We start from the raw sequence: 15,706 nt of genomic DNA on the forward strand, positions 1-15,706 counted from the left end.
CTAAGTTACAGGAATGTAAACACAAAATACTTGACTGGCTTCCATGCTGGTGGCACATAAAAAGCACCATCCGATTATGGCCGATGCCTGCTCCTCTGGCCCCGTGCCTCAATAGGTCTTCACAATTATCAAGAAGACTCTGCCTGCCACTGATTTTCTTGTCTTTATGGGGTCAGTTTTAATTCATAGACTAGTTTATCAAATCCCTTGTATATCTAAGGCTGAGGGAACAGACGGCAGTATCTGTTAGGGGTAGGGCTGATGGAATAGACAGACATTCTAGTTGGTATAGTCATAAAAAATCAAGATTTATTATAAGCAATATCATGAGGTTTAGTAAGGGAAAACTTAACACAAGATGTTAGCTGATAATTAAGGGGGTCGCCCATTAGCAGACTATTGATAATGAAACCTTTGGCAATGTGCTGTGCTTGAGAGGACTTATCAAGCTAAGTGCATCCCGTGCTAGTGGCATGTAAAGGATAACATTTGAGCATTGGGCCTCATGGAGGCAAAGTGTTTGAGTTCCTTTTGAGTGTTGGGTCTCACAGAGGCAATGACTGAGACCTTTGGCATTATGTCGTGCTTGAGAAGACGCATCAAGCCGAGCAAAATCGCAGTCGTGGCAGATACCGGTGTCATGTAAAAGCACCCTGTAAGCCTAGTCTTATCATATGGTACTATAGTTAAATATTTTAAATAATGTTGCTATGTATACCGTTAAAGTTTAGGGTTATTCAAAGGATTATTAAGAAGAATATTATAACAAAAGGATAGAAATTTATGAATACTTTTGAGTATATACTAAACTTCTTACCACAATAGAGGGAGGAAAAGAAATTATCCAGAAATAGTTTAATATTTATACATATTGTATACTTATATACTAACTCATCAGATGGTATCTGTGAATATTGATTAATTGGTATATACTGGTATTAATAAAGGAGTATTGGGGTAAAGGAACATGCTAATTATACATTAATAAAATTTTAATCTAAGCAGTATTTTTTTTTATAAGTAGTGAATTTACCAGTATAGTTTTATATAAGCTAAGTACAAATTTATAGAGATACAAAAATTTGGCCTTCTTTCTCCTCCTTCAGTAACTTCTCATAGTAACATTTCCAAGCCATGTTAGTAAGGACAAATGCACTGCTATCATACCATTTACACTTTTTACCCAAGCAACATCATGAAATATAATTCAAAAAAAGATACAGAAAATGAAGAGAATTTTAATGTAATGTGGTTCACCTTTTAACAGCATTTGTTATTTTTTCCCCCTTCATGTAGGGAACTAGATGGCTGAATGAATAACCAGAATCAATAACCAAACTGCAGAGATTGTTGGTGCTTTGTTCTCGTCTTAGTTTGTAATCACTTAAATGGCTGGCTGAAATAAGGAAAAGAAAAAGGAGGTAGGACAGGAAGGAGCACTTTGTAGGATTTAGGTTTAGAAAACTAAATATCCTCTACCAGATTATTTTATATTTCATCAGGAATTTTATGCCAATATAGCAATGGATTAGTTAAAAAAAACTGAAGCTTTGCAATGATCTTGCTTAGACAATTGTTCTTTTTATAATATAACATGTTATTAAAAGAACAACCCTTGTAGCAATTAATTACAATATCTGATTTTACAATACAACCATCATCACCATTTAGCATCTGTTTTCCATGCTAGCATGGCCAAGATGGTTTGACTGGGGCCAGTAAGCCAAAGAGCTGCACCAGGTTCCATAGACTGTTTTGGCATGGTTTCTATGGCTGGATGCTCTTCCCAACTCCAACCACTCCATAGAGTGTACTGGGTGCTTTTGTGTCACTGGCATTGGCCATGACTATGATTTCACTTAGCCTGATGTGACTTCTCAAACACAGCAAATCGCCAAAGGTCTTGGTCACTTGTCATCACTTCCATGAGACTCAACATCCAAAAATCATACTTCACCATCTTGTCCCACCTCTTCCGCAGGTTCCCTCCACAGCTGTCCTCATCCATACACATCACATGACCATACCAGTGCAGTCTTCTCTATTGTACATTACATCTGATGCTTCTTATACCCAGTTTTTCTCTCAAGATGCTTACACACTGTTGTATGTACACACTGACTTATTAGATAAAACTTCTTTATATTACAAATGCTGGATTTCTATTTCACATTGAGAAAATATTTTAATTTCAGTTGCTCTTCTCTGACTCAGCTTTAAAATAGAAATATATGCACCAATAAATGCACTTATTTTTATCACAGCCACATTTTCTAGGCAGCAATCAAAGAAAAAAACTGGTATGGTAACTCAGTAATATGTTGCAACAAACAACATAGATATATGGTAGTCTGAAGTACATAGATAGATGGCACTTGTGTCCATGGCCATCATGTCCTAAGACTTAATCATTAAAACAAACTAATGTCAGAGATGACATACAAACCAATTTTAAAACTGTTTCTCTGTTTCCTCAACCACCACCAAAATAGCTGTCACATTCTCCCATCCTTGCCAATTCTGTTGGAATATTTGCCACCACCTGCATCTGATTCCATTTAATGAACATGTCTCATCTACTACCACCATCTTTACTGTGACTCATCATCATCAACATCCATTTTGCATGCTAGCATGGGTTGGACAGTTTCACAGGAACTAGCAAGGCCAGGGACTGCATCAAGTTCCCTAGTCTGTTTTAACTTGGTCTCTATGGCTGGATGCCCTTCCTAATGCCAACCACTTTACAGAGTGTACTGGGTGCTTTTTACATGGTACCATTGCCAGTGTTTTTTATGTGGGACCAGCACCAGCACTTTTTATGTGGCGCTAGCACCCACACCAATGCTTCTTGTTTTTAGGATTTCAATTTTGTTGTGGTGAACGGGTTTTCTTGAGCACAGCAATGTGCCTAATACATATCCTTTATTAAACACTTTTCCCAATACTTCCTTTTGAAGAACTGAGTATTTTATCACTCAACTAGCAACCAGCAACAGACAAATCCAGCATTGACTGTTATAACCTAAATCAGTCTTATTTATTCCTAAAAAGTTCTGAGAACATTACTTCCTTCTTGGGCTAATGAATAAAAAAAGAATTTTTTGAGTCAAATCTAGTGACACTAACAAACATTGTTAGGTCAGATACTACACTTTAATATACAGGTATGCTTTGTGTTACTTAAGCATTGCACTCCTCAAAATCTTGCTATAATGTGAAGTTCTGAACTACAAAAAAAAAATATCCCCACTGACTTCCAGTCGATATGGAAGTCAACTGGGAAAATATGTTTCACATTACAGAACTCATGTTACAGTGAGGTTTTTTGAACACAACCCTTCCATTCTTCCATAATGTAGAGGATGCTTATACTAAGAAATAGCCTAGATAGATAGAAAATAAAATGTAAATTTTCTGTTGAAAAGACAATTTTTCTTTCTTACCATTGGTTCTATAGATAGCTTGGAATTGGTAATCCTCAAAGAAAATTTCATTCATTGCTTCTTGAATGGATAAGAAGTTGAAGTGGGGTTCAGTGACAACAAGTGTTGTCTCACTAAAGTTCACCTGCAAACAGTTGATAATAAATTATTTTTAAAAATGCCATATTTTAACCCCTTAGCATTCAGATTATGCTTTTTCATTCACATCGTTTTTAAGTAATCATGCACTATCTCATAGCTTCAAAATTTTGATGATGTAATTGTATATTTCAAGAATGACATGAAGGGTAGGTGTAATAGGGTGGATTTGGTTGGTTTGAACATATAATAGATAGCATATTTGGATATGGCTAGTTCAAATGCTAAAGGGTCAAACCAGCAATATCCAGTCCAAATATTCCACCTGTTTTATGTTCAAACTTATCAGATACAGCCTTTCACACCTACCCTACAATGTCATTCTAAAAATAAACAATCACATCTTCAAAATCTCAAAGGTAACAGTAATGCTTGATTAATTCAAAACAATGTGAATAAGTATCACATTTGACAGAATAATCTGAAAGCTAAAGGGCTAAATAATGATTATCATATTATAAAAGAAAATAAGTTACTGATGGCTTTGCATTATATCTGTTTAGTTTTATTCATTTTATTATTTTGGATTATCATTTTAGATATCCACAGGATTTTGTATTAATCACTGAGATGACACTACATTCCATTTTGTAATAATCTACAATGTGTAGGCTCTCTAAACTATAAAAAAAAATTAGTAAGATATATATAATCATCATCATCATTCAGTGTTTTAAACTCAGGTTGGATAGTTTGACTGTGGACTGGCAAGCCAGTAGGCTGCAACAGGTTCCAATCTAAAACTGCAACGTTTCTACAGCAGGATGCCCTTCCTAATGCCAACCACTCTGAGAGTGTAGTGGGTGCTTTTTATGTGCCACCGGCATGGGAGCTAGTCAAGTGGTACTGGCATCAACCACATTCGGATGGTGCTTTTTACATGCCACCAGCACAGGATCCAGTTGGGGGGAGACTGGCATTAACCACGTTCGGGTAGTGCTTTTTACATGCCACAAGCACAGGGAGCCAGTCAGGCGGCACTCACATCGACCCACGCATGAATGGTGCTTATTACATGCCACCAGCACAAGTGCCAGTTAGGCAGCACTGGCATTGGCCACATCTACAATTTCCAATTTGATTTCGATCTTGATTTGCATTTGATTTTGATATTTCTCAAGCGCAGCGTATTGCAATGATACAAGGGTGCTTTTAAATGGGCTGGTTATGTGACACTGGTATAGGCTACGGCTATGATCTCACTTTACTTGCAGGTTCTTCTCAATCACAGCATATTTCCAGACGTCTTGGTCTCTTGTCATTGCCTCTGTGAGACCCAACGTTCAAAGGTCGTGCTTCACCACCTCATCCCATGTTTTCCTGGGTCTCCCTCTGCTATGGGTACCTTCCACTGTTAGGGTGTGACACTTCTTCACACAGCTCTTCTCATCCATATGCAGAATGTGACCATACCAGTGCAGTCATCTCTCTTGTACACCACATCTAATGCTTCTTATGTCCAACATTTCTCCCAGGGCGCTTACTCTCAGGGTGCACACTGACATTACACATCCAGCGGATCATACTAGCTTCATTTCTTTCAAGCCTATGTATGTCCTCAACAGTCATGGCCCATGTTTCACTGCTGTGTAGCATGGCTGTTTGCACACAAGCATCATAGTCTACTTTTCACTCTGGCAAGAGGCCCTTTGTTACCAGCAGAGGTAGGAGCTTTCTGAACTCTGCCCGGGCTATTCTTATTCTAGTGGCAATGTTCTCAGAGCATCGACCCCCACTACAGACTCTCTCTTGAGATTCCATCTGATGTACTGCAGTATGCCTTTGTTGATCTTGAGAAAGTCTCATCTCCCTTCTTTCTTGAGACTGTATTTGACATGCTGCAGCATGCGTTTGGTGATCTTTAGAAAGTGTCATGTCCCTTCTGTGTTGAGACTCCATCAGACGTGTTGCAGCATGCCTTTGCTGATGTTGAGAAACATAAACATATTCACAGACACACACACATTCATGTAAAAAATGTGAGGATATGCACACATACACTCTCACATACAGACATACACATGTAGTAAGAGAGACACATATAGACATACATTCACACGTGTAAGTCATCACGTGTATATGTACGTGTAGATGTTTGTGTGTGTTTAGTAGTGTACCTAACATGGAAACACACACACACTGTCAGAGAGACAGACACTCATAGGCCCCCACACACATACAGTCAGAGACACATACACACTCATATATGTGATGTCATGTTGGTGGTTTGAAATGTGCTTTACTATCTCATACGCAAATACACACACAATAATGAAAGAATAAAAGTGAAGCAATATTACACAATAGTTTTCTATAGAGGGAGAAACATAAATAGTGTATTTAAATAGACACACAGTCACAGACACATACATATATAAAATACATACACTCTCACAAACAGACCCATACATATAGTAAGAGAGACACCTACAAACATTTACACAGATTTGGCTGTTATTTCTAGCACCTCCCAAGACAACCCTCCATATTTTTTTATCACTCACATGTATTGATGTTTTTTGATATTTTTCTTTCCATCTATATATATAAAACAAAGGACGTCTGTATGTGTGTGTAATACATATGCATTTCTACAGTTTTCAACTGATTTTCACCAAACTTTACACACACATTACTTATGTGCCATGGATGGTCATGCACTATAACATTTTGCCCAGAACTCCTGTGTAATGCAACAAACCAACTGTGAAAAAAGTACTCCATCTATTTCAATACACTGCTTACATTTCTCAATAGCGTACCAACTGGTGTTGGTGTATTTATATCCCTGTAATTTAGTGGTTCAGCAATAGGATAAGTACCAGACTTTAAAAAAATAAGTACTGGGGTCAATACATCCAACCAAAAAAAAGTTCTTCAAAGCAATGCCCTAGCATGGCCACAGCCTAATGACGGAAACAAGTAAAAGATAAAAGAGAAAAGATGCCTCAATATTTCATTAATTTCCATTCCATGAAACAGCTTACAACAGCAGCATCAGTAAAGAAATGAGTTGCTCACCTTCAGAACATCTTTGCCGAAGAGATAATCCCATACTTGTTTCTCAATCTCCCAGTTTACTAGGTAACCCTGTTAAATAAAAATTTAAAGGAATTTAAACAAAATTAAAAAAGAATTAAATGATCCAATAGAACTGCATATTTTTAAACATAATTATGGAAAGTTAGTATCTACGAAAATAATATTTGAAATCATCACCATCAAAATCGTTTAATGTCTGTTTTCACATGTGGGATGTATCATCTATTACACCTCCAAATACTGGCTCACATAAGTAAAAATATCATCAGCTTAAAAAGCAAAGTTACAAAATTGTTCCACTACTAGCTTGCTAGAATACAACAGAATGGGAGTATTCTCATCACTCTTCTCTTTAACTTCTCATGTCACCCCCTCTCAAGCTTGTCATTCTTCTTTAAATCACTTTAACTATATTTCATCTCTCACATTTTAGCACTTTTGTCAAATCCTTTTCTGCAGAAATGGCAACCAAAAGACTCTCTCTCTCTCTCTGAGTGAAAGGAATGTATATGAGCAGTAATGCTACATGGTAGTGAGACATGTGCCGTAAATGCAGAAGACATGTGAAGACTAAAGAGGAACAATGCAAGTATGCTCCACTGGATGTGCAATGTCAGTATACATATGCGACGGAGCCCTAGTGTATTGAGAGAAAAACTAAGCATAAGAGGAATTAAATGTAGTGTGCAAGAGAGAAGACTGTGTTGGTTTGGTCATGTAATACATATGGATGTAGACAGTTGCAAACAGAAGTGCCAACCATTTAAAGTGGATGGAGCCTGCAGAAGAGGGAGGTCCAGGAAGACATGGGATGAAGTATTGAAGATCAATGTCAAGATTCTGCAAAGAAAGAGGCTTGGAGATGCCATTATGAAAGGCTGCTGAATGTGGAGAATGAATGGGAGGAGGAGAGCCTGCCAAATGTTGACCCAGTTGAGGGGCCTGAATCGATAGCACCATAGTAGATAAAGCAATTAAGGATACAAAGTCAGTAAAAGCCCCCAGCCCGTCAGGAATCACTGCTGAGATGCTTAAAATATCTGGTGGTGTGGGTTATGGTCTTATCACCCATATTGTAAATCAGGTAGTTCACGAAGGAGTCATACCCAATGACTGGTGTAGCAGCACAATAGTCAACTGCTACAAAGGTAAAGGTGATGCTTTAAATAGAAATAACTACAGGGGTATCAAACTGCTGGATCAGGTGATGAAGGTCACAGAGAAGGTCATTGCCCAACTAATTAGGGAGAGAGTCAGTCTAGATGAGATGCAGTTCGGTTTTGTGCCAGGTAGAAGTACCACTGACGCTATATTTCTGGTAAGGCAACTACAGGAGAAATACCTAACCAAAGATAAACCCCTGTACTTGGTTTTTGTTGACTTGGTGGGCGATGCAGAAACTAGGGGTAGACGAGTGATTAGTAAGAGCTGTACAGGGATGCTGTCAGTAAGGTGAGGGTTGGCAACAAGTTTAGTGAAGAATTCCAGGTAGAAGTAGGGGTTCACCAAGGATCAGTCCTCAGCCCCCTTTTATTCAGACAATAACAGAGGAATTCAAGACAGGCTGTCCCTGGGAGCTTCACTATGCTGATGACCTTGCTCTCTGAATCACTACCAGAACTAGAGAAAAAATTTCAGGTGTGGAAGCAAAGTTTAGAATCGAAGTACCTTAGAGTCAATGTTGCAAAAACCAAAGTCCTAGTAAGTAGGAAGGCACACAAATCACAAACCCCTTCAGGTAGATGGCCCTGCTCGATCTGTAGCAAAGGTGTAGGTAGAAACTCCATAAGATGTACCCAGTGTAAGCTATGGACACATAAGAGGTGCAGCAACATCAAAGGAAAGTTAACCGGGATGATAGTTTTTGTGTGCGGTAGATGCACAGGGGCAATAAACACCGAAGATGTTCAGAAAACAGATTCCATCACATGCTAGGGGTAGAAACTAGAAGTAGTTGATAGCTTCTGCTACCTAGGTGACCAAGTCAGTAGTGGGGTCAATGCTCTGAGAACATTGCCACTAGAATAAGAATAGCCTGGGCAAAGTTTAGAAAGCTCCTACCTCTGCTGGTAACAAAGGGCCTCTTGCTCAGAGTGAAAGGTAGACTGTATAATGCATGTGTCTGAACTGCCATGCTACAAGGCAGTGAAACATGGGCCATGACTGTTGAGGACATACACAGGCTTGAAAGAAATGAAGCTAGTATGATCCGCTGGATGCATAATGTCAGTGTGCATACATGACAGACTGTAAGCGCCCTGAGAGAAATGTTGGACATAAGAAGCATTAGATGTGGTGTACAAGAGAGACGACTGTGCTGGTATGGTCATGTGCTGCATATGGATGAGAAAAGCTGTGTGAAGAAGTGTTAAACTCTAACAGTGAAAGAAACCCATAGAAAAGGGAGACCCAGGAAGACATGGGATAAGGTGGTGAAGCATGACCTTCAAATGTTGGGCTTCATAGAGGCAATGACAAGAGACCAAGACCTCTGGAGATATGCTGTGATTAAGAAGACCCAGCAAGTAAAGTGAAATCACAGCTGTAACCTATACCAGTTTTGCATAACCAGCCTATTCAAAAAGTACCTTTGAATAATCAGGCGACACGCCATGCTTGAGGAGACCTATTGGGTCAAGTAAAATCAAAATCAAAATCACAGTTGGAATCTCAATCAAATCGAATTCAAATGGAAATTGTAGATGTGGCTGAAGCCAGTGCCACCTGACAGGCTCCCGTGCTGGTGGCACGCAATAAGCCACCATTCATGCGTAGGCCTATGTGAGTGTCGCCAGACTGGCTCCCTGTGCCTGTAGAACGTAAAAAGCACCATTTGAACATGGCCAATGCCAGTGCAGGCTGACTGGCTCCCATGCCAGTGGCATGTAAAAAGTTCTCTCAGAGTGGTTGGCATTAGGAAGGACATGCAGCTGTAGAAACCTTGCCAGATCAGACTAGAGCATGGTGCAGCCTCCTGGCTTGCCAGTCCCCAGTTAAACCGTCCAACCTATGCCAGCATGGATAACGGACGTTAAACGATGATGATGATGATCTAGGGGGCATGTCATCCTCAGACAAAAATATAAAATAAAAACCTTTTGAAATGGAAGAAGGTAATACAGTCCAGACAGGTCCTTGCAATCTTCAATCTGGTCACCAATGAATATTCGCGTTCGTACATTTTTGGCTTTGGAAACACAATTTGGGACATTCCTGAAATGACAAATTAATTAATTTTAAAACGGAAATAAAAACACTGATAGCATTAAAATTAAAAATTTAATTGGAAGAAATTTCATTATATCTATTGGTTTCAAATTTTAACACAAGGCCAGCAATTTCGTGGGAGTTTGTAAGTCGATTACATCGACCCCAAAGGCAAAGTCATCCTCAGCGGAAACTGAACTCAGCACTCAAAAAAAGACGAAATGCCGCTAAGCGTTATGTCTGACGTGCTAACTATTCTGCCATCTCGCTGCCTTATCTCATTTCGAACATGTGCAGCAATATTTTCCTTCAAACTTTTATACAAGTTTTACTTAAAATTACAACGTTACCGACGCCATAAGAACTTATAAAGTTTCACGAAAACATGAAATCATTTTCTTGGAAACCCAATAGTTACATGCTATTGTTTATAGCTTCATGTGCTTCGCGATCCACTGTTTCAAAAAATTAAATTAGGGCATTTGCATATTGAAAGGTCGACACTAACGTTATTTTTCAACCTGGTTGCACAACAAATACCCAGTCACCCGCGACATTACTAATACCGTTAAGGACACAACGTTTAAAAGTTTAATCCCTTAACTGAAGTAGCTACAGTAATGTCCCTTATATTCACAAAGAAAAACAACAATCGTATATTTCGAACTTCAAGAGAGCCACTGTTTACAGTTTATAACATTAAATCTGGAACAATATATGTATACATCTCTCTCTCTCAAATGAAAGGAATATACAGTAAACAAAACGAAAAAATACACAACACACTTTAAAATAGCGACAGAGCAAAGCTTAGCGTCGATATATTATTCGTCTGTCTTAACAGGTAGTAGAAAAATATATATATATATATATATATACCTATATATATATATAGACACACACACTCACGTGTGAGTGCGATAGATAAATTGATAGATAGATAGATAGATAGACAGACAGATGTAGATATAAACAAAAGACGATGAAGCCACGTGAGTGGATTTCAATTAGTGAACTCTAAATAATTTCGATTAATATAATACCAAGTTTGAGAAAAAAAAAGGGAAATGTAATGCACTGAATAAAATAAATGCATGAAGTACTTTGGAGATATTACCTTGGTTGTTCGTCAGTGGAAAATCCTATTTTGGAAAAACCGGCACCGTTGTCTAGAACAACTACCGCCATCGTGCCATAAATCAAACTTAATGTCGTAAATAATAATATTTCTCTTTGTCTACAAAAACCGTTTAAATAGATTTTTAAAATTATTTGAAGAGTTTAAAACGTATTAAAGTTTTTTTATGTAATTTTTATTATTAATAACCAATCTGGAGGGAATTGTCGTAAACGAGTGTACGCCAGCAGACACGATACGATAGCTGGATCAGGTATTTACATTTAAAATTCGTCGGACGTTGTTTTTTTTCACGATCAGTCAATAAATAAGTATAATATACCTATGTTAATTTAATGATTCCCTATTATTTTGTGAGCTAATGCTAAAGAAAGTTTTTAAATTCCTAGCAAACCAACCTTTTAAACTTTTTCAACATTCCATTATTTTCGGTTATATTTTATTTTTTATCTTTTACTTGTTTGAGTCATTAGACTGCAGCCATTCTAGGGCACCGCCTTGAAGTTTTTTTCGGTCGATTTTCTTTCTAAAGTTTGGTACTTATTCTATCCATTTTTTGCCCAACCGCTAAGTTATGGTGACGTAAACACGCCAACACCGGTCGTCAATTAATATTGGAGACAAACACACAGACTCACATATGTGCATGTATGTATATATGGCGATGCTTCGATATAGGTACATACGTGACTTTGTTTACATTTCTAAAGATAACAGAACCCCCCTAAACCCCCCCCCCCCCATATAAAAAACACTTTCTTGAAATGTATCCTGTACTTCGGTACATATACCGAAGCTACGCCTGTATATATATATATATATGACGGGTTTCTTTCAGTTTCCATCTACCAAATCCACTCACAAGGCTTTGACCGGCCCAAGACTATAGCAAAAGACTCTAGCCCAAGATGGCACGCAGTGAGACCGAACCAGGAACCATGTGGATGGGAAGCAAACTTCTTACCACACACCCATGCTTAGAACCTTTTCTCTCTCTCTCTCTCTCTTTCTTTTTTAATGGCAAAGTCAAAGGAGGTAGTGTAGTGTCAATGACCCTATAGTGATTTGAACCCTAACCGCTAGATACTTAGGCATCACGAGTGAGCCACCTTTGTTTCACGTGAGTGATCTCTAAATCGGCCAATCAGCGAGGTATCTTATGGCTTCTCAGATGTTCAAGAATTACCCTCGTTTTAACCGTTCGGCGCCTAACTCAACAGGCAGATGACCTACGGTATTTGACCAGACGGCTTCAGATTTTAGCACAGATGACTTTGGGTACTCGGACAGACAGATTCTGAACGTTCACACGGTAACCCATAAGTAACTTTCTACTAACACGATGCAGTCTTCTCTCCTCCCAGCCGGCGTTTGTATTAGCATCTTTAAAGGTTCGTAAGTTTGCTTCAGTTATTCATGCAACCAACAACATTCCACATCACGGTACTATTTAAGAAGAGTGGTCCCAGTGCGCGCACTCGCGCAAGCTAGTCGTGACTAGTCGATCCTACAACGACTACCTAGCAAAGTAAATAAAACGCAAAAACACAAAGTAAGGATCGACTAGTCACGACTAGCTAGCGCGGATGCGCGAGTGCGCGCACCGGGACCACTCTTCTTAAATAGTACCCCACATCACTACTATACATTACTAACAAGCACACCACAACAATGGCGATAAGGCTATCCACTGTGACAATGGCGCCTCAGACGTTCACAATATATTGTTATTGACCACCTCGATACAAGCGACAAAACAGCTTCCACAACGACCCTTTTTCAGGCTAAAAGATGGTGTTAAAAAGGAGACAGATAAAGCCTGCTCGGTCCGAGCAGAAACGATCTTCCTGACAGTTTACCACAATTTCCTTGGTGGGACAACATAAACACAACCAAGTGTTTCATCTTTGAAAACGTTCAAATGACCTTCAACTTCTTTTCCTAGCTTTCTTCTTGCCACTCTTTTTTTGTTGCAACTGTTCCAAGTGAAATACATGGGTACTTCAACATAAAGTAATGTTTTTGCAAAGTCATCACTGATGTACAATGAAAAGAATTCTGTAAATGTTGTTCTCATTTGTCGTTCATTGACAACCATATATATCCTCATTTTTTCTGAGCAATATTCTTTGTTCATCTGGTAGATGACTTGCAGCCTCACTATTGCATGGACTCTTTCATGAATTGAAAATCCTAAAATGGCCGGAACTGCATCGGATGGTTCAATATACCTACCCATTAGATATCGACTAATTTTGTTATCATTGTTTATTTGAACAGCAGCTTGGTCATTTCTTTTCAGCATGTACTTGATGACGTACTTAATTGACCTAATTGAGGCAATGATTTCAACATTTCAGTGGCATTTGAATGCTCTTAAGAGTTTCATTATAAGGTACAACCCATTTGTTGTTGCTTGTTTTTCCATTCTTATGAGATTCGACTCCTCCAATCGCAACTGATCTTCGTCTACAAAGAAATAGTTTCTCTGTTTTTCTGCCTTTTGATTAAAATGATAAAGGCTAATATTTTATTTTAAATAAAATAGTAATTTTCCCCTTTAAGAAAAACAAATCAAGTACTCGTGATACAAAAAAGTTGTATAAACGACTAGCAGTATCGCCCGGCGTTGCTCGGGTTTAAATAAGGGAAATAACTATACTTCCCTTATATAAACCGAGCAAAAAATGCATTAAAAAACGAAAAAATTATGGTAAATTTTTTTTTAAATCGTAGACTCATCGTAGACGCGCGCTAATACCCAGAAGGGCCTCGATATGAATCACGACTATAAGATACCCGCTTTTGGTTAAACCGCACCGCAAAATGTGGGAGTAGTTAGGAATCTAAAACAGAGGAGACAGACTCTCACACAACTTCAGTTTTATATATAAAGATTAAGGAAAGAAAAACAAAAATAAGAAAAAGGATGGGCGGCGTTATCTGCGACAACTCTTTGATTGCTGCCGCAAACCGACATTTTCAACTTCATTTGTTTTGTTTTACTTAAAGGGGGAAATGATTATTTTATTTGTAATCTTTATCATATTAATTAAAGGGCAGGAAAACAGACAGCCAAACTTTGAGATTTAGTATAATATATGGTGGGGTGCTTTATTTGCGCATAAGTTTGTGTGTATGAATAATTTACAAATATATCTTCACCTCTGACGTTATATCACCTTACCGCTGCTCTTACACTGCCGCTCTTCTCTCCCCCCAACAAAACTTTAACTATCGTGCCTGTATATCTATTTGACGTTGTTTCCTTTTTCCATCTTACTCTCAGCATTACTTTAACATGTCATTTTAGCTGTATCGTTTATTGTGGGTTTTTCAAGGATGTAAGGATGTATATATTTTCTTGTCCAACTTTGACTATTGTCTTCCTCACCCACATACCACACCTCTTTCTTAGTATTTCCTCTCTCACTTAATCCGCCAACTTCAATTTTCCCACTATTTCATAATTTTCATATCAAGAGCCATAATGCGAAACATTTTCTACTCAGTAAACTTTACTATTCTTCAAAGCCTGTTGACGGATTTTTGTCGGCGCAGACCATCATCAGTTTCTTCGGATTTAGATGTAATCCTATTTTATTCCATATTATTAAATCATGTTGAGGCATCGTAAAGATATGGGTAAATTGATGATAGTTCTGTAAACGTTAGTAAATGTATAGTATTGTGTTGAGTCTTTAGCGTGTCGAGTGTGTAGGAAAAGATGAAGGCTGTTTACCATAATAAATAAATTTTATTTAGAAAGGATGGGACAAACACAGCTTTTGCATGATATGAAATCGAATATCCACGTGCCTTGACCCTCTTTTGAATGACAAGTAAGAGCTAATTAGCTGTTAGACAAAATTGTAAAGGTAACAGAAAAGTTAATGTGGTTTAGTCAGAAAATATATTCCGTTCACGGCTTGGACTTATTGTGTGACAGGTGCCAGCGAAGTTGGTAACGCTACAGCAAATTTCCTTGTGGAAATAGAATTAGTTGCTGAACAAGTCATCATGTTAAAACAGGAGAAAATGGTGGTCTGCAATCTATTAAGTAGAAGTCATTGTAGCAATGGTGATAAGAAGTCGGCTTAGGCAGACGTCGTTAGAACGACGGTAATCGCATGGGGTCTGTAGCCATAGGCAGAAGAGAGATTAGTACTCCTTGGTTGAGAAATGGCGAGAGAGGAAGAGAGCGCAAAACGCTGGAACATATATGTGTCTGCTGCCACGCCACCTGGTGGACTTTTCCATCAAAGGGACGTAATTCACCTGTCTTCGCTATGCTACAAGTCAAAAGTTTTGCAATATTTTGGTAACTGCTTTATTCGTCAAGTTACAACAAAAACAGTCTAGCATTCAAAGTAGAGTCCATCATGATGCACCGTCTGAAGCCATTTTTCTGTAAGTTCTTTGATCCTATGCTGATACCAGTTCTTGTCCTTCGAGGCGAAGAACTTTACTGAAGCATCCACTTCAAATGTCGGAGCACAGGAAGTGAGTCACGGATCGGAACAAGTAATAATCCGAGGGAGATATTTTTCTGCAATCCTGACGTGCATAAACTAGTGGTTAAGTAAGAACCAGTGGTTAAGCAAGAACGTGCCACCAAACACGAGCGTTTCGAACACAAGGGATGCTCTGAGTCTGGTGGAACTATGAGGGGACAAGTCATTATGAGTTCGTTCCGGGCGGTCGAACCATCAATGCCAACCTGTACTCCGAGCAG

The 15,706-nt window shown here is 38.5% G+C and overlaps 1 protein-coding gene across 1 annotated transcript in view; it reads right to left on the minus strand.

Annotated features, from left to right (window-relative positions):
- LOC115231171 (actin-related protein 6) overlaps nucleotides 1-11,065 on the minus strand; it is a 33,328-nt gene extending 22,263 nt beyond the window's left edge. Inside the window, exons 1-5 of the mRNA XM_029801252.2 lie at nucleotides 10,951-11,065; nucleotides 9,722-9,839; nucleotides 6,606-6,674; nucleotides 3,447-3,570; nucleotides 1,258-1,396 (exon numbers count right to left, since the gene is read on the minus strand). Of these exons, the coding sequence (XP_029657112.1) occupies nucleotides 1,258-1,396; nucleotides 3,447-3,570; nucleotides 6,606-6,674; nucleotides 9,722-9,839; nucleotides 10,951-11,021 (521 nt within the window). The 5' untranslated portion in view covers nucleotides 11,022-11,065. The remainder of the gene's footprint in view (nucleotides 1-1,257; nucleotides 1,397-3,446; nucleotides 3,571-6,605; nucleotides 6,675-9,721; nucleotides 9,840-10,950) is intronic.
- Between the last annotated feature and the right edge of the window lie 4,641 nt (nucleotides 11,066-15,706).

The sequence above is a fragment of the Octopus sinensis genome, linkage group LG2 (genome assembly GCF_006345805.1).
Source record: "Octopus sinensis linkage group LG2, ASM634580v1, whole genome shotgun sequence".
Lineage (NCBI taxonomy): Eukaryota > Metazoa > Mollusca > Cephalopoda > Octopoda > Octopodidae > Octopus > Octopus sinensis.